Genomic DNA, 22,852 nt, shown 5'->3' with positions numbered 1-22,852 from the left:
GATACCTGCCCCATCCTGGAGCACTGATCCAGCACCCTGGCCACATCCAGCACACACCTCTTGGTATTCACTGAAAGAGTAGACATCCCACTAAGTCACAGAGACACACATCAAAGATAAAAGCCATCAGACAAAAACGATTCTACAAATGCCTAAAAGTAAAGGCAAAAATTCAAGAAACAAGAATAAGGAAAACACTATGAGCCCCCGAAAGGAACACTCAACATTACAATAGCAGAATGTGAAGATGAAGAGATTGAGGAAATGCCGGAAATGGAATTCAAAGAATGAATTATCGGATTACTCAAAAGCAAGTTCACAAACTAAAGAAAACTATATAAATGAAAATTTTTCCCATTAAATTGATACTAAAGAGAAATTAAAATGAAAAAACTATAAATGAAGAATTCAATAGATCAAATAAAAATGTAGTGGAAAGAGTTGGTGAATAGAAGAAAGAATATCTGAGCTAGAAGACAAATCTCTGATCGCTTCTTGGCCTTTTGGCTAAGATCAAGTGTAGAAGACAAATCTCTGGAAATTTTACACTCAGACTGAAAACAAGAACAAATTAGAAAACTTAAAAAGCAGTTTTGGAGATACATGGGATACTATCAAAAGACCCAACCAACAATTATTAGGAGTACTTAAAGGCATGGAAAGAGAGAAGGGACTAGAAGGCTTACTTAGTGAAATAATTATCAAAAACTTCCCTAACTTGGAGAAAGAAAGGAATGTCCAAGTACAGGAAGCACATAGAACTGCCAAAAGATATGACTAGAAAAGATCTTTGCCACAACACATAGTAATCAAACTTTTCACAGTAAAGCATAAAGAAAAGATTCTAAAATATGCATGAGAGAAATACCAGGTTACTTTCAGAGGATTTGCAATTAGACTCACAGCTGACTTCTCATCAGAAATCCTACAGTCTAGAAGACAATGGCAAGATATAAATCAAATTGTAAGAGAAAAAAAGTCAGCCCAGAATACTGTACTCTGCAAGGCTCTCATTTATAAATGAAGGTGAAATAAAGACCTTCCATAGCAAACAGAAATTCAAAGAATTTGTTACCATTTGTCCAGCCCTACAAAAGATGCTTAAGGATGTGCTACACACAGAAACACAGAAAGAAAGTCACTATCATGAAAGAATGCAAAGACAGAAAAGCCCCCAGTGAAAGTACAAAAGAAATCCAAAACAAATGATAGGAATATTTGTGGAAAAATGGCACAGTCAAGAGGTTACTTATCAATAGCTATTCTGAATGTAAATGGTCTCAATCCTCCAGTTAAAAGATACAGACCAGCTGAATGGATTAAAAAACAAGATCGATCTTTTGCTTCCTACAGGAAACACACCTCACCAACAAAGATACACATAGACTGAAAGTGAAAGAATGGAAAAAGATACCCCATGCTAATGGGGGGGGGTGGCAGAATGGCAGGTGTAGCCACCCTAATATCAGAAAATTTGGGGTCAACATAAAAACTGTTAAAAGAGACAAAGAAGGACACTATATAATGATCAAGGGATCAATACAACAGGAACATCTAACTATTATAAACGTATATGCACCTAATCACAGGGTACCTGGGTAATGAAAAGAAAAATTAATGGATCTAAATGGAGACACTTACTCAAATACAATAGTAACAGACTTAAATATAATAGTAACTTTCATCACTGGATAGATCAACCAGATAGAAAATAAAAAAAAGTAACAACAGAACTTATTGACACTATGGACCAAATGGACCTAACTGACATCTACAGAACGTTTCATCCCCCAGTGGCAGAATACATATTCTTCTCAGCAGTGCATGGAACTTTCTTTAAGATAGACCATATACTAGGCCATAAAGCAAGTCTCAGCCAATTCAAAAAAAAAGCAAAATAGTATCATGCACCTTCTCTGATCACAATGGATTGAAGCTTGCAACAAACAACTCAAGAATCTGAAGAACATGAAAACACATGGAGACTAGACAGTATGTTCCTAAATGAACAGTGGGTCATAAAAGAAATCAGAATAGAAATAAAAAAAATTTCTGGAAACAAATGAAGATAACAATACCTCATATCAGAACTTAGGAATACAGCAAAAGCAGTGTTAAGTGGGAAGTTTATAGCAATTAGTGCCTGCATCAAGAAACTGGAAAATCACTAATGAGCTGTCAATGCATCTCAAGGACCTAGAAAGACAACAACAAATTGAGGCCCAAATTAGTAGGAGGAAAGAATTTTAATTAAAATTAAGGAATACATCAACAAAATTGAAGTCAAAAGAAATACAAAAGATCAGTGTTTAAAAACATAAACAAAATAGACACACCATTGGCCTTACTGACCAAAAAAAAAAGAGGAAGGAGACCCAAATCAACAAAATCAGAGATGAAAAAGGAAATGTAACAAGAGATACCACAGAAATACAATGAATCATCATAAATTATTACAAAAAACTGTATGCAACAAATTGGGAAAACTAGAAGAAATAGATAGATTCCTGGACATATGAAACTTACCTAAATTGAATCATGAAGAGATAGAACATATGAACAGACCAATAACCAAGACAGAGATTGAATCAGTAATAAAGACCCTTCCAACAAAGACAATCCCAGGTCCTGACGGTTTCACTACTGAATTCTATGAGACACTTAAAGAAGAACTAATCCCAATTCCTCTTGAACTATTCAAAACAATCAAAAAGGAGGGAATCTTCCCAAACTCCTTCTGAGAAGCCTGTATCACCTTAATACCTAAGCCAGAAAAAGACACGACAGAGAAAGAGAACAATAGACCAATATCCCTGATGAACATAGATGCAAAAATCCTCAACCAAACACTAGCAAATCAAATCCAACAACACATCAGAAAGATGATTTACCCAGACAAAGTGGGATTTATCTCTGGTATACAGGGATGTTTCAACATCCAAAAATCAATACGTGATAAACCACATTAAGAAAACTGAAGACCAAAAACCACATCTTCATCTCAATAGAAGCAGAGAAAGCTTTTGACAAAATTCAATACCCTTTTATGATGAAAACCTTAAGCAAACTTGGTATAGAAGGAACTTTCCTCAACATAATTAAAGTGATTTAGAACAACCCCACAGCCAGCATCCTACTAAATGGGGGAAAATTGGAGGTATTTCAATTAAGATCTGGGACCAGACAAGGATGTTCACTCTCACCACTTCTATTTAATATAGTCCTGGAAATTTTAGCCAGAGCCATCAGGCAAGAAAAAGAAATCAAAGAGATGCAAACAAGGAAGGAAGAAGTCAAACTATTCCTATTTGCTGATGATATGATTCTATTTATAGGAAACTCAAAAGACCCATGAAGAGACTATTGGAACTGATAAAAGAGTTTGGTAAAGTAGCAGGATTTAAAAATCAACACACAAAAATCAATAGTTTTGGTATACAAAGTCAATGCCATAGATGAGAAAGACTTTCTAATATCAATCCCATTCACAATAGATAAAAAAAATTTAAATACCTTGGAATAAAGTTAACCAAGGATGTCAAAGATCTCTGTGATGAAAATTACAAAACATTAAAGAAACAGAAAAAGACATAAAATAGTGGAAAAAGCTTCTAAGTTTATGCATTGGAAGAATCAACATCTTAATGTTCATAATACTGAAAACAATGTATAGATTCAATGCAATCCCAATCAAAATACCAATAACATTCTTCTCAGATATAGAAAAATAATGATAAAATTAATATGGAAACAAAAGAGATATTGAATAGCTAAAGCAATCTTACAGTAAAAACAAAGCTGGAAGCCTCATGATACCAGACCTCAGGACATAATACAGGGCAGTTATAATCAAAACAGCCTGCTACTGGCACAGAAACATACATGCAGACCAATGGAATATAATAGAGACCCCAGAAATTAATCCACATATCTACAACCAACTTATCTTTGACAAAGGAGCAAAAATCAACCCTGAAGCCAAGACAGCCTCTTCAGCAAAAGGTGTTGGGAAAACTGGATCTATGCATGCAGAAACATAAAACAAGTCCCCCTACCTTACACCTTACACAAAAATCCACTCAAAATGGATAAAAGATCTAAATCTACAATGTGATACCATCAGATTACTAGAGAACACTGGGGAAACCCTACAAGACACTGGATAAGGAAAGACTTCTTGGAAAAGATCCCAGAAGCACAGGAAATTAAAGCCAAAATTAATAAGTGGGATTACATCAAACTGAGAAGCTTCTGTACCCAAAAGAAACACTCAGCAAAGTGAAGAGACAACCAGCAGAATGGGAGAAAATATTTGCAAACCATGAAACTGACAAAGGATTAATTTCCAGAATCTATAAAGAAGTCAAGAAACTAAACAACCATAAAACAAACAACATGGACAAGAAATGTGCAAAGTACCTGAACAGACATTTTTCAAGAAACTAAAATGGTCAATAGATACATGAAAAACACTCAGGATCACTAGCCATCAGGGAAATGCAAATCAAAACCACAATGAGGTTTCACCTCACCTCCATTAGAATGGCTTTCAATCAGAAATCAACAAACAACAAATGCTAGAGAGGATGTGGGGAGAAGGGTACCTTAATCCATTGTTGGTAGAAATGTAAACTGGTACAGCCACTGTGGAAGACAATATGGAGATATCTCAGAAAGCTGAATATAGATCTACCATATGATCCAGCCATCCCACTCTTGGAAATTTATCTAAAGGAAATGAAATCAACATATGAAAGGGTGATCTGTCCCCCATGTTCATCTCAGCTCAATTCAAAATAGCTAAGATATGGAATCAATCCAGATGTCCATCAACCAAGGGCTGCATAAAGAAATTATGGCATGTATACATTATGGAATACTACACAGCAGTAAAAAAATAAATCCTTTCACTTTCAATAAAATGGGTGCAACTGGAAACCATTATACTTAGTGAAATAAGCCAGTCACAAAAGACAGCATATGATATCTCTGATCTGTGATAACTAATAGAGTACCTAAAATGTAATCTATAGGAGTAAATGTGATGCCTTGAGATGCATTGATTTTGAACAGCCTGTGCCTTGTCTGTTGAGGAACAATATATACATAGGAACAATATATATATATATATATATACATATCAATATATCTGTATCTATATATAGTTGTACTCCTTAAACAGCATAAAATAGTTTAAGAAAATTCTTATGGTCATCTAAAAAACAATGAGTAGAGGAGGGGGGTCTGGTGCTTCTTTGGTATTTTGTGGCCATTCCTGCACCTTTCTCACATGTCCCAGGCTGCTGCCCTTAGCCATGAAGTTTTCCCTGATGTTTTGCTACCCAGGGTGCTAATGTACTGCTTATTGGTGCTTAACTTCTCCTGAAGTGGTGGAACAGGGCCCAAGTGATCTCTTTCATTCACAGAAAATGCTTTAAAAACAAAACCAACCCCTCCAAACAAACAAAAAGATGCCCCACATATGTTTAGGTTATAATCATCTTTAGTTACAAAAAAGAGTTTATCCTAGAATAAAAACTCCTTTACCTAACAACTGTTGTTCAGGACAATGGACATAACTTATTGGAATTTTAGAAATTATTTGTAAAACAGTAACATTTATGAAGAATTCTGATCTCAAGGCAAAAAATTCATTATTGCTTGTAAAAGCCTATCAGCAATTAAACCTATGCAAACTTCCAGGTGCATAAAACAAAAAACATTATTTGCAACAGAAGATTTATATAGAAAGATAGTGTATGGGAGCACACAGCATCTCATAAGATTGTGTTTAATTACAGAGTCCGGTTTTTTTCCATTGAAGGACTATGGCAGGCAGAACTAGAGAGAAAACACATGTTGACCCTATCAGGATGAACCAGCAATGGCAAAGTGTCTCATGGCAGAGAAAGCGATCTCTAACTTCAAGAAGAGTTAGATAATTGAAATTCAGATTGGATGGCAGTGGTAAGAAGAGAGATTGGACCAGAGACTTCATTTGGTCTGAAAGGATCGTGTCACAAAACGAGTCTGGGATTCTCTCATGGAGAGTGGCCGCTGACCGTAAGCCTTTCAACTGATCCATAGCTGAATGGTCAGATTAGGAAAGTAAATTCCTAAAATGAAAATTAAATCTCTGTTGAAATTCTTATGTATGAGTGAGCAGCATAGGAGAGCCCAGTAGGAAGTGGTAACTTAAAACATCAGAAACACGAATATGACACAAATGGCATTGGGTGGAGTTAGAGATCCCTCACTTATCAAACACTTAAAGATTTGTGTCTCAGCAGACCTGAAGGCTGGTTTTCTCGAGGCTGAAAGGAGTGAGGCACAAACTGTCAAAATGACGTTGGTCAGCAGGAAGGAGGTAAAAGATAAATTAGTCACTATTTCTTTTCTTTTTTTTAAAGAGCTGATTGTAGTTGGATTAGAGAGAGGGTACTCAAGTTTTTTATATTCTTATTCCTTTCATTTATCTGATAACTGAAGCTTACTGATACCTGCTTGCTCAAAATATATAGGATAGTCCTTTGTCATGTATACAAATTGAAGACACTTATTAGCATAAAAATACAGTGGCTTCATTGAGAAGTCCTTCTTTGGATGTAGGTAAGGGCTAGTGAAGAGAAGCTGAGGTCTCCAGCCCCCACTGTGCTGCTGCCCTACCTGCACCACCCAATATCCCCCACACCTAATTTCCACGCAACTGAAAATTGCAGCTTTTGTAACACCATCACCCAGAAACAAGACTGGCCAAAAGTAACCAACGGGACTATCAACTGTGTCCCTACAATGATCTTCAGCTCTTTATAAGGTCATTCTAATAAAATTACCATGGCTGACACACCTACTCCCAGTATGCACCTGATGCCGTGACACTTCTGAGTTTTTCAAAAAAGGCCAGGGCAGTGAGTTGTACCCAAGCCCTGGCTCAAACTTTGCCTTCTATGAATAAAACCCCATCCAAGACACGGTGCCCTATGCCTCCAGTACAGGGATGGCCCTGAACCTGCTGAATGAATCTGTCTTTTCAGCATGCATACCTGTATGTCTTGCTGAGTGTATACTTGTGCTTTGTCTGCAAATAAGTCTTGCCTCTTAGCTGACCTTTTCCTATGTTTCATCCCTGAGTTCCTTCTTGTATTAGAGACAAGAACCTGCATCCAGCCATACAATGACACTTGGTCTTCCATCTTATTCCACCTTATTAGCCACATGCCCTTGGAGATGTGCTTTCCTCATTTATAAATGCTGTAAGTATCATCTGATATCTCAACATGAAGAGTTCAAATATTGTATGGCTATTTCTACTGTCACTATCACAAATTCCCAGCTATAGAAGAGAACACATACTCTAGATAATTATGACATCATACCTTCCCTATAAATGACCTGAAACTTCAACCTCTTAGGAAATCACATAAGTATTACATCCCGGGTCACTGCTTCATCAATTCCAATGGGCTTTATGGAATTGGAAATAACTCTGAAGAAACACTGTTCCTATTCAGTGTAGCACACTCTAGCCATGAGATTAATTTATGCATTTCCAAATCAATTGGACTCCTTCAGAATTATTCTTTTTTCAGAAAAAACAATTATGAAAGTGCTGGAGGAGCAAATAATGCCCAATGTAGAGGCCTGCTACATATTATTGGGATAACCAAGATTAAAAAAAAAACTAACATTAGTTGATCCAGTACCACATATCTGGGTTAAGGGTCAACTCTGGAATGAGACTGCCTAGGCTTAAATTCTGGTTCCATTTTTTGTTACTTGTAGAAAATATCTGTACTCAAGTTTCCTTATCTGTAAAACTGGGAGATTGATACTGACTTTATAGGGCTTCTGGGAGGACTGAGTAAGCTGGTACACTTAAAGCATTTCCGTAATACCTGGCAGGGAATGGGTATGCCTATTCTTCCTTCTGTTCCCTTCTTCTTCTCCATAATGGGCTTATGGGGAGCTGTAGGACCAGACCACTGTGCACCACTGTAGCCCACACTGAGGGCTAAGTGATAGCAGTTGATACATTCAACTGCTATTTACAACACCTACTGCTCACCTTAGCAACTTCACCAACAATATTGCCAAAGCTTAGCATCTTGTTACATACATTTTTAAGTTGGTAAAGAGATTCTTTGTCATACAGCTAATTGAGAAGCATATAAAGTTTTCTAGTTTTTAAAGATCAAAGAAAAAAATGAAACTGCTTGAAAAGCTAACTTTCAGCACAGGGAAAAAACTCTTAAAAAAGTAAGACTTTATGTTCTTTTATGTTTATTCTCACTGAAAGTGTTTTACACGTGTTAAGCTGAATTTAAAAATTTGTAAAGCTAGGAAGTTTTTTCTTGAAAATGTAGAAAATGATACACAGGCATGAAGTAGAGAAGTATTCTTCAGCTAGGATATTGAGTTAAAATCTTGTCTAGCTGCTTCCCAGATTGCTACATTATGACGAATACTCACCATTAACCTTCAAATGAATGTGATTTTCCTTTTATATTCAATGTTACATCGCAAATGTAATGCAGCATTTTGCATACTTTTTTGAATTGCATACAAGTAACATTTTATAGTACCAGATGTGTGACATCACAATGAAAAACGTGTAAGACTGTGACATGAAAGCCACATCTGCCAGTCTCCAGCATCAGTTTAACTATAGTCAAATGATTTTCTTCCCAGTCTGTGCCAGAGGAGGCAGCTTTGCATGAAAGCTGTCCCAGGAAATTGTGTCTTCTGGACTAGCTGGTTAAGCAAATTGTGTAACCGCCATTAAAACTGGAATGTACCCAGCAGATATAATTTCACGAAAGAGGAGAGAAAAACCACATTTGTACAAAAGTTCCAGCTGTTCAATTCTACACTTTGCACTTTTTTCATTTAATTTTTTCTCCTTTCTTTATGAACAGTGACACATTCCTAGCTAGCAACCTCAGGATTTCTTACTACTGAATAAGTGATGCACTACCAATGTGAATTGAGTGTCAGGAGAAACTGGGTGCCTTTCTTTCTGCTGCTACTTTTTGATAGAGTCAAAATAATTAGGTCCACCAGCCTCCCTGCAGGTGAAATGAGCAAAGACACTGAGTAGGGCCCACTGTCCTGTCAAACACAGAGCTGTGTGGCTGCATCTTCTGTGTCAAGCACGTGCCAGCACCTCCATGAGAAAGTCTGCATCATAAGGATGCTTCTTCTTGTAGGTCATGGCCACTCTGAAGTAGGCGGTGTGGACCTGGGCTCAGCACATTCACACTGTGGATTATAAATACTACATGGGATACCCAGATTGAGTTTCCAGCTCCTGGTTTTCGCCTGGTCTAGCCCCAGTCACTGCAGGCATTTGGGGAGAAATGATCTCTCTCTCTCTCTCTCAAATAATTAACTTTAAAATTTAAGAAATTTTAAAAAGACCAGTTAAGTAAATCAACTTCTTCAGTCAGGTTTTCTTCATCTGTGAATGTGTTTAACTCATTATCTCCAGAGAGAGGACTGTAAATGTGGTAGGAATATTGAGTGAGCACTTGGTCCAGCTCATGGCATGTATTAGAGGCGCGATAGATGTTAACTATTTTTGATGAGAATATCATGATGATTTTTCTGGCTCTTGAATATGTTAAATGGAATTTGCAGGAGACAGAATTATGGCATGGTAGGGTAAAGCCAGTTAGAGTGGTCAAAACCTGTTCAGCCCAGGGTTTTCACTTCCTAGCTATATAAATCCTCTTCTGCAGCTGAATGCTGGGCTTCCTATGTGCCTGTCGGGGGCTGGCAGGACCATGTGTGATTGTGCAACTGTGCCGGAAGCACAGTCTTGATTTCAGCCTGGCACAGCCTGCTGAGGCGACAGCCAGCTCTGCAGCCTCGGCTCCCACGTGGTGGTTGGCCTGAAGGGTGCTGACAACTAAGTTGCACCTTGTCTGTCCGTGCATATGGGCTTTTTGCTATTGGTAGGGATATGGAAAGTTTTTCATATCCTGTAACTTGCACCTCCTATTGCGTAAATGAATATACAGTTAAACATAAAAAAAGATACAGTCTGTTGATCATTGTCATTAATAGGATTAATCAATCAACAGTTTCTCAACTACAGATTTGTTATAAAAGATGACTTTGTTATATTATAGTAGCTAAATATGAATATCATACATAATAGATGATTCTGTAAGATATGGACATTAGTATTTTCACTACAATTATCAACAACATCATAATATAGGTAGTTTTCATATTTAAGATATCTATTGGGGAAAAGTTGAAATAGCAACTTAACACTGAAATTGCATTTTTTATATAACTAATTATAAAGAAGTGACTTTGTTAATAAAAATTAATAATAGTTATGTTTATGTATGTATTCATAGAGCTTCTATAAATACAACTACTGTCCAGAACAGATATAAACTGTGTGAAAATAATAGTGTAATGGAGATGATACACAATGGAAACAAACCATGAGGTATATCCCAATTAAAATATTTGACAAGTTGTCTTTGTTGTGATGGAAGATATCCTTCATTTCAAGTAATTAATTTGTCATATGGACTAAATTATTTTAATCATGTTGATGAATTTCTCTGAAAGAATGTTTCTAAGAAGTATTGGGATAATATTCTTCTTCCCATTATTTTTAAATTTGTAGTATCAGTTTATTTGTCTTGGTTTTCTGTTTGGCCTGCTATGCCCCCTGTCTAATTCCTGGTATTGGTATACTTTATGAAACCTGGAATGGGGATAAGACCATGACAAACAGCAGATCTGGTTGCAACTAGAAGGAAGTTAAGCTGCTTTGACTCACTGTAACCTGATATATGACCTCATAACTACTTGAAATCTAAAATGGTTACACATGTCAATCTGATATAATCCTGCAAGATAGTCTATGTTTTAAATAATTTTCTGACCATGGCTGTGCTAAATGGCAAATGAAGTAGAGCAATGTAGAGAAAAGCACAATTTAAGCACAAAAAAAAAAAAAAAAGACAACTACCTAAATTGTACAGATAATAAGGACAGTTTTAGGGTTATGGCCAATGTCTGTCTGCTTCAGCAATTAACTGTCAGGGGTCTACCAGCAGCATGTCTTTACTTGGAGAAGGTCGGAAGCATAGCTTCTGATGTGTGTATGTCTCCTCTCTCTGATAGATGATTGGGTAGAAAGGAGAGGTTGGAGTTACAGTGTTTCCTACAATGGAAGTTAGCCTGAAAGGAGTTGACTACTTGGAAGAACAACGTGAAGCATTTGACTAGGGCTGGGATCAGCCAGCTGTTACCTGCAGATGGGATTTAGCCAGCTACATGTTTTGGGGCATAAGGGTTTCTTGGGACATAGTTCTTTCCACTAATGTGGTTCCTATGATTCTTTCAAGTTACAAAGGCAGAGTTGAGGAGCTGTGACAGTGGCCAATGGCCCTGCAAAATATTTGCTATCTGGATCTCTATGGAATTTGTCAACACCTGGTCTGAGGAAAGGGTTCTTGTTCAGCGATTCTGCAAGGAAATGCATTAACATTGAGATCTGGTATTCTCATATCTCAGTTCTCTTTCCTTACATGGAACTGCCTTGGGTTTCAGTTGTCACAGGCTGAGGCATGGCACAGTCTGAATCAATGAACCAGAAACATTCAGTGTTAAAGTGCTCAGGAAATGTAGCTGAATTATTATTGAAATGCATGGGTATTTTAATTGATTTGTACATTAATGAGACTCAGTGACCTTATAACTGTTTACTAATGATTTCCTGTTATATTTGCATTTGGAGATACCTGGACATATTTATATTGCTTTTTTTGTATATATTATGTGTGCATGTGATATTAAACATTGGATACTATGCTAGAAGCTGGCATGCCAGCAAATGAGCTGACCTCACCTTGACTGTGGATCTGGAAATGACTCACTGTGGTGCAAATGAAAATGGTGTGTTAAACTATTCCAGACCTGTGCTATGAAGGAGATGCTCAAAGGCAGGGAGCACACAGTTCTTACTGATCTGCGCATCTACCACACAAAAAAGGGACTGACTCGTAGTAAATGCTCAGGGGCCAGGGCACAGGCAGTTAAGCTCCTGCTGGTGATACCAACATCCCGTATCGGAGTCCAGTTGAAGTCCTGGCTGCTCACTTTTGATCCAGCTCCTTCCTAATTTGCCTGGGAAGGCAGCAGAAAATGGCCCAAGTGCTTGAGCCCCTGCCGCCCATGTGGGAGACCAGGACGGAATGTCTGGTTCCTGGCTTTGGCCTGGCCCACATCTGGCTCTTTGGGGAATGAACCAGCAAATGGAAGCTTTTGCTCATTCTCTCTCACTCTCTGCCTGTATGCCTTTCAAATAAATAAAATAAATCTTTTTTGACAAAGCTTGGTAGTGATTTGAGTATTATTACAAAAACAGTTTGGCAACAAAGCCATCAGTCTTTCTAGACTGTCATTGCTAATCAGAATATGGGTGAAGAAAATGGAGGTAGATCTTGTCAGAGAATGTGAAAGTCTTGTTTTTCAGTTTCTGCATTTTTTGGGTGGTTTGCTTTCCATAAGGAAGATGTAGGTTTTTCTTTACCCAAATAACTCAGGAACAGTAAACAACAACAAAAATTTTTAAAAATATCCCTATCCGAAGACAGAGAGCTGAAAAAAAATCACACCTATCTTTTGGAAATTATGAATATTTCTTGATGTTCCTAAGAAAAATACGTATGTATTATTTCATCTCTCATAAGTTCTTTATCCTGATATGCATATCCAGGATATGCAGAAGGGATAACTGATTCTACGATAAGATCTACTAATGCAAAACAATCTCCAAGAGGTAATATAAAAGTGACATCTGTTAAAAAGAACACTGTTAGTTTGAAACAGGATCCTCAAAGAAAAAAATACTAATTTTTAATTCCATCCTTCAACTGGAAAGTATGGCTGATTCATTTAATTGCTTTAACAGTCTGGTTTAATGGAACATTTCTTTTACACAACTAGTCAGCTCCCAACATTTTGATTGCAAAATGAAAGGCATTTACTTTGATATCTTTAATTATCACTCATTTAGAGGACAGTGTGAAACACACTTTTCCAATTGGTGTTTTAGAATTGTGAGTCAAGGGAGAGCGATGACAAATTAGTCAGCTGGAGAGGCAAGAAACAGCTCGCTGGAGCTGCTAGAGTCTTCGTGGGTACTTCAAAGTAGGATAAGAGGGAAATAAAGGGACCGTTAGCCACACATGCTCAATATATGTAATACTAACACAATTTCACAACATTAATAACAAGTTAATATCACACTTAGAGACTTACTCAACATAATAAGTGCCATATATGGGATCATCGATTTTTTCCCAGCCATATGGAAGCTCTGAAAAATAAAAAGTTATTGCTTTCAGTCAATGAAGGGCAGATACCACAATTTCTAATAAAAGGTAATATAATTTAATTGTTCATGGATTGAAAGGAAATGGTCTACCAAAGTGGAATAAAGCTTTCAGAGTCAGCACCAAATTTCAGACCATATTGCGGGAACTATAAGAAGCACTGACTTGAAAATTGGCAGTTAAGACACGAGCTCCCTTCTCTGCAGAGATACTGCTGGATCTAGCTGTTTATCCCATGCCAAGCAGTAGGAAGGTGCATCATCACATCACCACCATTCAGGGCAATACAGACGGCAAATCGCTTTCCTGAAAGTGCATACGGCTCTCTTGTTTAGATCGTTAGTGGAGCATTTCAGGATAAAGATCATATTTTCAAAATACATTCTGAGCATAGCAGATTGTTTCTGATGACCGAAACAAAGACATTCTAAATTCTCAATTGATATCCCACTATTTGAGATGGTTAGCTTGCTGTTCACACCGTGTGGGGCAGACTTTGAATGCTGCAAGTATAACCTCCCAGCATATATTTTTAAAAATAAACTCTAACATTCTAAACATGCTTTCCTTAACAATGTGGTTCATATTTCCAATTCTCCAAGGCTAATTTTAATACACACACATTTCAAATATCAACAATACTATAAACGCTACTGCTGGCAAAGGCATGCTGTTTGCAAAGTAGATTTTCCTTCAAAATGCTGTTTTCCACATATACTGAGCCTTTATCGTGAATGCCTACAGATATGAAGAATGCTGTATTTTTCTTGATTGTTATTAATTTTACATTTAGAATTTGAAATCTAAGTAATATATTTTGATGCACTTAAATCACCTATTTAAGATTTAAAAGTTTTATTATTACAACATTAATCTAACTCACTATAGCCAAACACAGTTATATAAAGGAATTTAAAGTTGCTTGCAATTCTGCTACCCAGAGATAACCACTGTTGATATTTTCGTGGATATCTTTCAAGTAGTTTCCTCTGTATATATAGATAAACTATTTGTATAGAAATTACATAATGAGGTGCATATTATTTTTACAATCTGCTATTTCTACTTTATGTCATGGCCATCTCTGCTTGTGACTCAATGAGAGGTTGCTGAGTGGGGATCTGTGGTATGATGGGAGCCTGTGTAAATCTGCCAGTCTTCTATGATTTGAAGATCTGGGACCTTCCAGTTTTTATCCACGCACGTCATCTATGTTGGACTTACCAAAACTTAAACCTTTTCTTTCTTTTCCTAATAACTTAGTAACCATAAATGCATACCATGGAATTTTGGACTAAGGGCTTGAACCTTTTCATGGGTTCTGATATACGTTGTCAGATTTTCACCTTCAGACTCACAAAATTTCACTGGGAGGGAATGAGTGGTTCTTTTCCCTCTCTGTCCCATCAAATTAAACACAGACTTAACAATTTGTCGTTTAAAACTTTTAGGACATACAACTTTTTAAATTCAGAATTCTTACAATATCAGAAATCTAGTACGATGTAATTGTCTCTAGTTCATAACACTCTAAGACACTTTTCAAAAATTGAGCACATGGACATCTCTGCAGCCGAGCATGTGTGATTCATATGACAAGAGACGTGTTAATAAATTAATGACAGCAAAATTTTTGAGTATGTTGAGAAATCTTTCTCTCAGAATGATAATGAGCAAACGTTCACTGGGCATCGATGATGTTTCCAGTACGGATGGAGTTTTTATGCCATAATTCATTTCATACTGACAATACCTCAGGATTCAAAGTCTCTCTACTCTGGCACCAGAAATCTTAACCAAATCAGATATCAATTCAGGAACTCTGTTTAACATGGTATAAACACCACTTAATTTACATCACGGAGAATGACTATCTAGATGTTTTTCATTGAATGCCCCAAGCTATTGGAGAAATTTGACTATGAAAAGGAAAAATTCATTTGACAAACATATATTGAATATGTTTTACAAGCAGTAAAAGAGCATGAAGAGGACAGCAACTGGTTTCATGAAAATGAATAATTAATATGGTTCAACACACAGACACATATGTAACTGGTTTAATATCATCTCACAAATGCAATTAACATACAAAATAATGTTTAATAAAATGAAGAGCAAATGCCTAACATGGTTAACATTACAGATAACACTCCTATTTCTTAACATATCATAAGGAGACATTTCCTGGTCTATTATTTTTAATTATCTTTTTTTAAAAAAAATTATTTATTTTATTTGAAAGTCAGAATTACACAGAGGCAGAGAGAGAGAGAGAGGTCTTCCATCTGCTTGTCCACTCCCCAATAGACTGCAACAGCCAGAGCTGCGCCTATCCGAAGCCAGGAGCCAGGAGTGTCTTCTGGGTCTCCCTAGCGGGTGCAGGGGAACTATGTGTAAGTGTCAGTACCTGTGCATATGTGTGTATTTCCAATAATGAGCTTTTTCTTGAGAACACCAAGATCTAGGTTAGATTGTTAATTAGAAACCACAATGTTTACAAGTTTTCATCACTTAAAAAAAAAGACAGGTCATAAAATAAACTTCTTGAGATTATAAACTTAAGGGTACACATCTTCTAGATGAAGAAAATTTAAGAAAGTTTTAAATTCTATCCTCCTGCAAAAGTAAGGTATTTGGATGTGAATTAACTTTAAAAAACCAACTGCTTCTTCTTTAAAATAAGCTAACAAATGAGAAAAAGAATTTCCAATATTATATTGTTTTGCCCAATCAGGTAAGCATGTACCTTGAAGCTCTAGGGTGCTTGGTTATTTAGAATACAGTATTCAACAATACCTGACAAATCTGTGGATGATTAAGGTCACACTGATGAAAGAACAACATATACTATGCAACAGGGAAAAACAAATACTTGAGATCAGGAAGGTTAATGCTGTATTAAGAGTGGTTTTAATTGAAATTTTCTTCAGGCCATGGAACCACAGAGCAAAATCAATGATTAGATATTTCTATCTTTCGAAGTCTGTTTAAATGTCTGGATTAATTTGTAGTCAGTCCTATTTCAGCTTTGCAAAATTAGAATAGACTGAAAATATAAATGGGAATGCAGTTTTGTCTGGATTCTGGCTCAGTCACAATTCTCTCTCTTTCCATGCATATATAGTACTTAATATATTTATGTCAATTTATTAATATCAATTTATTCATATAGTATTAAGTCATTCACATTAATATATAATGAATTTATTATTATTAGATATTTCTTAATTACTCTTTCCAAATATTACTGTTACATTTTTTAGCTCAGCCCATTTTCATTACAGAAAATAGAACCCATTTATGCTGGTTCTCAAAAAGCAATTTTCAGGCTATAAATGGAAAATTGGTAGAAATCCAAGGACATTGTTCCTTATGGAAATCAACCCAAATACTGGAGAGCTAAGAGGAAGCTACACTATGACATATCTCAGAAGGATCTTGTCTGTCTCTCCATGTCTGCCTTGTGAACAACATTCCTTATCTCTGTGTGCTTGTTTCTCCTTCAGTTCCTTTTCACTCTTCTGACTGGTTATTGGCTATTTATTGGCTATTGCTCATCTTGTATACATCTGGGAATGGCCACCCCATACCTGGCTGCCTACACTTTTATCTTAAGCCACTTTGGTCCTTCAATTTTCCAGTTTTATATTCCATCCCTCTAAAGAATTCATTGGCCAGCTCATTTTCTTCAGAACAGATCTAAGTTACTTGATCTGGTTGGTCAATATTATGGCTCTTTTTAGGTCAAGAATGTACATGTAGACTAATCAGCTATGACCCTCGATTATGCCCTTTTGTAGACACAGAACATATCTTGTCAAAGGGCCATGGATAGGATGCCCCACAAACATGTTTGCTATGACTATAGGAAAAATGTTTTTAAATAAAGACAAGCTATTAAGTAGTTTTAAAGAAAGAAAGCATGAAATTCATAGTCCTTACCCTTTCTAATTATCTGACACTTTATAAATAACATCTATGATAATAGCTCTAATGCAAGGTTCACATCAGTAAGCTGCTAACAACATTGTGATGTCATGCAGAGACTGGGAAGGGCACAACCTTGCCAGTGTAGTATTGTTGCCCAAAAGAACTCATCCCAGTTTGATCAGGAGAAAACACCTAACTCAAGCAGAGGCACATTCTATAAAATCACTGGTCAGTACTCTTCAAAAGCATCGAGGTCATGCATAATGGACTGAAGTATTTTCACTGTACCCAAGATCCCTTTCTGAGTTATCTACTTAACAAACCAAGCTACTCCATGCAAGAGATGACTTGAGAAAAGGACTAGATAGTTATCATTCAACACATTTAATTATATACCAAAGTGTAGAACGACGGTGGGGAGAACAGTAGTAGAGTATTACTCAAATGTCACATCTTAGCCAAATAACGCAATTTAAAAAGAGAAAAGAGAAAAAGAAAAATAGAATGGCCAATGACCTCACTGGTAACAGGTGGGAGACACAGAATATCATTTAAAACTGAGAATAAGGGCCTTATAAAAAGTATCAGTTTAAAGTATCAGTTTAAAGGCAAATATTAGGACATAACTACAATGGTTCTGAATACCAAAAAAAAAAAAAATTAGAAGAAAGAAAACAGGCCACAAGGAGAAAGAAGCACAACCAATATAATATCACATGGTCAACAAGTATGATACAAAATATGACAGTTAAAGCACACAGGAATTAATGCAATTTATATCTATTATTAAGATTTTGTAAGTGATTAATAAAGAAAAATATGACTCCATGCCTTAAAAAAAAGATAATATTTAATGAAGTGATTCAAAAGTAGGCAAAGATGTGCCAGACAAAAATAAAACAATAAGACAATGAGTTTTACAATCTTGATATCAGACTAAGTATTCCAGTCAGAAACATTAAATATGAGAAGGAACCCTACATTATAATAATGAAATTCACAACTTATAGTGATAAAGTTATCACGATCTGGAAACCAAACAATATAAACCAGCTTTTAAATGGTAATTAAAGGAGTAGAAATAAGAAATAGAATAACAAATACTCTGACTGCTCTCAGTCTAAGAGATCAAGTTGACAAAATTACAGGTATAAAAGAATTAAACATCTTAATTAATTAGGCTGATCTTTTGGCTGCTACTCTCTTTTTCTCTCTAGTTTTTTTTTTTTTTTTTTTTTTTGACAGGCAGAGTGGACAGTGAGAGAGACAGAGAGAAAGGTCTTCCTTTGCCGTTGGTTCACCCTCCAATGGCCGCCGCTCTGCGGCCGGCGCACCGTGCTGATCCGAAGGCAGGAGCCAGGTACTTATCCTGGCCTCCCACGGGGTGCAGGGCCCAAGCACTTGGGCCATCCTCCACTGCACTCCTGGGCCATAGCAGAGAGCTGGCCTGGAAGAGGGGCAACCGGGACAGAATCCGGTGCTGCGACCGGGACTAGAACCCGGTGTGCCGGCGCCGCTAGGCAGAGGATTAGCCTGTTGAGCCATGGCGCCAGCCTTCTCTCTAGTTTTATAATCTAATATTAAACAACATATAGGCTTCTCAAGAGGTAATGAACTGTTTTCCAAAATTATCTATTTATTAGATTAGAAATGTCATAAGTTTCATGAAGCAGAAATTATACAAATAATAATAATATGATTATCATGCAATAAAAATTAGCCATAAATCAAAATCATAATCAAAACAACCTTTGCCTAGAAATTAAAATCTTTAAATAACTGTTGGGTAAAGAAGAAATACAAACTGAAATCACAGATTTTTTTAAAAAAAGGATGACAGTGAAATTACTAAATATGTAAGAAATGATGAAAACAGTAATCAGAGGAAATTTTACAGCATATGTATATGGAAGAATGGAAATAATCAAAGCAAATTGCCAATTTAAAAAGTCATAAAAATAACACAATATATCATCATTCACTTCAGTCACCTTGCTTTACAATAAATCTTTTGAAATTTATTCCTCCTATCCAACTGTAATTATGTACATAGAATAGATGTTAGGTACTCTCACCACAAAAATGGTGACTGCATGAGGTAACATATTTGATAATTAGCTAGATGTAACCCTTCTATAATACTTAAAAACACCATGTTGTACTCAATAAAAACATAAAATGCTACCTTCCAATAAAAAATGTCATAAAATGATAAACAGGAATCCTGTCAGAAATACCTCCCCCACATAAGGATTACAAATGATAAAAGAAAAAATCAACATGGCAGAAAACAGAAAACATTAATAATACTGTTTTTTAAAGTCCCTTACCTCCCTCCCCCCGCCTCCTTTCCTTCCTTCCTTCCTCAATCCTTCCCTTCCCTTCCCTTCCCTTCCCTTCCCTTCCCTTCCCTTCCCTTCCCTTCCCTTCCCTTCCCCTTCCCTTCCCTTCCCTTCTTCTTGGCAGAGCAACAAAGAAGGGGTAGGGGAGAGATCTTCTACCACTGATTAATTCCCAAAATGCCTGCAGGACTCAAGAGTTCCATCCGGGTCTCCCACATGGGTAGTATAGGCCCAGGCACTTGAGCTCTCATCTGGTACCTCCCAGGGTGTGCATTAGCTGGAAGCTGGACTGGAAACCGAGGAGGAACTAGATCCCAGGCACTTCAACATCAGATGATGTGGGGGGTCCCAAGAACAGGTTTAATCCATTATACCACAATATCCACCTCTGTTTTATTTAAGTTGGCAAAATAAGCACTATCAAGTTGAAGATTACAAAGCGGTAAGTCATACAAAATAACAAAGTGAGAAGTGCCAAGAGGGAAGGACTCATAAAAATAATAAAATAACACTTTGTACAAACTTAGGCTAATTAAATTGAAAATCTAAATGATATGGATAATTTCTTAGAAAAATGTAAATTTTAAAAAATTGGCACCAGTGGAAATTAAAAGTTTACATAGACAGTTTTTTAGTTAATTTACCTCAGTAAATTTTATTATTTTTAAAATTTTTGTTTATTTATTTAAAAACAGAAATGGGCAGACCGAAAAACCTCCATTTGCTAGTTCATTCCCAAACTGGGGCTGGGCCAGACTGAAGTCAGGAGCCAGGAATTCCTTCTGGGTACTTCATGAGGGTGGCAGGGGCCCAAGCACTTGGGCCATCTACTACTCATGCATTAGTGGGAACTGACCCCAATATGGGATGCTGGTGTCATAACCAGTGGGTTAACCCACTGTGCCACAATTCTGGCCCCAAGGAAAGACTATCTGTACTCAAACTTAACAAATTTGATTACATAAAAAATAAAAGTACAGTATAGCTTGTATAATCAATACTAAAAAATACATAGTAAACTGGGAGAAAAATTTGTAAAATATATAAAATACTTATACATCAGTGATAAAGTATTGCTTTCCTTAATAAAGAACTTATAAAATTAAAGAAAGAAGAAACACTAAAAACCTAATAGAAAAATATACAAAAGTCGATATGACACAGAGAAAAGCAAATCTCGAATACGGTTTTTCTTTCAATACTCTGAAGACACCGATTACTTGACATCAGGTATACAGGGTATTTTCCCTACGCCCCAGACAGCATTTAGTTCTGTAGCAGCAGGCACTGGTTGGATGTCCTCTAATCCATTTTCTTTCAGTACCATCTGGGAACAGCGACAGATCCCACAGCTGATTATAAAACCGCCCCTACTTCAGATTCTGATGGCAGTCCCTGGTTGCTTTTCTGTGCTTCTGGTTCACTAGCTGCAAATTGGAGCTCCCACAATGCCCCATTCTGGTTCAGCTAATTTTAAACTTATGTTTACTGACTTATTATAAAGCTTTATCACAGGGTGCCAGTGTTGCAGTGCAGCAGGTTAAGAGGCCTCTGGTGATGCCCACATCCCATAGGAGAGTGCCAGTTTGAGTCCTGGCTGCTCTGCTTCCCATCCAGCTTCCTGCTAATGCTCATAGGAAGGCAGAGGAAGATGGCACAAGTGCTTGGGATCTTGGCATTCACATAGGACACCTGGGTTGAGTTCCAGGTACCTAGCTTCAGCATGGCCTGGCCCAAGTCTTTGAAGCCATTTGAGCCACTTGGGAAAAAACTAGCAGATAGAAGACCTTTCTTTGTCTCTCCCTCTCTCCCTCTCTCTCTCTATTGCTCTGCCTTTCAAACAAACAAGCAAGCAAACAAACAAATGTTAAAGGATATTACAAAAGACACAGATGAAGAAATGCTCTCCCCAGGTGTGCCATCCTCCAGGAACCTCCTGGTGTTCAGCTCTCTGGAACCTGTCCTTGTGGGTTTTAAGACTTCATTGCATAGGCCTGATTGCAGCCCAGGCAATCACGTCAAAATGGAATTGGACCGAAAGAGTCTGATCTGATGTACTGGGGACTCTAATGGCTTGGAAAAACAAGCCTGTCTGTTCTGATTATTCTTGGCCTCTCGGTGCAGCATTCCTCCCTGCCAGGTATAGGGCAGGACCCCCTCTAAAATGGGGGTCTAATGATTTTGTATCAGCCAAGGCAGATCAGAGAATTTCCGTATGACCAGCTCAAAGACAAAGTGGGGGGGAGTAGAGTTAATTACCCGCCTTGGCGAAGAGAAACTCTAGTTTTTATGGCTTGCCTTGGGGAGAGAATAATGAGCCAGGAATCACTAATTAGAACTGATGTGTGTGTGTGTGTGTATCATAATATTACAGTCAGGAATAGACTATTCACTGAGACAATACACAAACGACCACAAAACATGAAAAGATGCTCACTTCCCTGCATTACAAGAGAAAAGCAGATTAATGCTGTATGGAGACACCATTCCACATCTCTCAGACTCACAGCACATTCTTTGACAAGGTTGTAGGAGACAGGTTCCCTCATTCATCCCTGGTGAGGGACAACGTGGAATAACCTCTACTGGGGACCTTTGGCAACCACCAGCACAGCCGAATATGTTTCACCTTTGACACACAATCCCTCCTCTGAGAAATTTCTCTAACAATTCACCTTCGACAATACAAAAAGCAAATGCACAGGTTATTCATTGCAGCATGATTGTTACAGCAAACCATGGAAACAACCTAAAACCCCAACCAGAGATGACTGGTTAAACAAATATTTTATGTGCACACACTGAATACCAGTATATCTATACAATTTATGAGATAATCTCTGTGATCTGGAATAGTTATTAGTGGACTAATTACTAAACAAAGATACTCATATGCTTATATTTGAAAAAAGGAACACAAGAAGGATAATCAGAAATTAAAGAAACAGCTTAACAATAAAAGATGGTATGAGGGCCGGTGTTGTGGTGCAGTGGGTTAATCTGCCACTTCTGATACCAGCATCCCATATCTGAGTGCGTTTTCGAGTTCTAGAGGCTTCACTTCTGTGTTTTTTGTTTTTCTTTTTAAATATTATTATTTTTTTAATTTTGAAAGTGAGAGAGAGAGAGAGAGAGAGCAAGTGAGCGAGCTCATACTCACTGGCTCACTCCCCAAATACCTGCAACTGCTGGGGCTGGGTCAGGCTTAAGCCA

At 37.1% G+C, this 22,852-nt stretch overlaps 1 protein-coding gene across 1 annotated transcript in view; it reads right to left on the bottom strand.

Annotated features, from left to right (window-relative positions):
- The window catches only part of MAGI2 (membrane associated guanylate kinase, WW and PDZ domain containing 2), a 1,616,214-nt gene that overhangs the window by 369,685 nt on the left and 1,223,677 nt on the right, over positions 1 to 22,852 (bottom strand). Inside the window, exon 7 of the mRNA XM_062210835.1 lies at positions 13,291 to 13,348. Within this exon, the coding sequence (XP_062066819.1) occupies positions 13,291 to 13,348 (58 nt within the window). The remainder of the gene's footprint in view (positions 1 to 13,290; positions 13,349 to 22,852) is intronic.

The sequence above is a fragment of the Lepus europaeus genome, chromosome 1, assembly GCF_033115175.1.
Source record: "Lepus europaeus isolate LE1 chromosome 1, mLepTim1.pri, whole genome shotgun sequence".
NCBI classification, from domain to species: Eukaryota; Metazoa; Chordata; class Mammalia; order Lagomorpha; family Leporidae; genus Lepus; species Lepus europaeus.
This window is presented reverse-complemented; position numbering and strand designations above follow the sequence as displayed.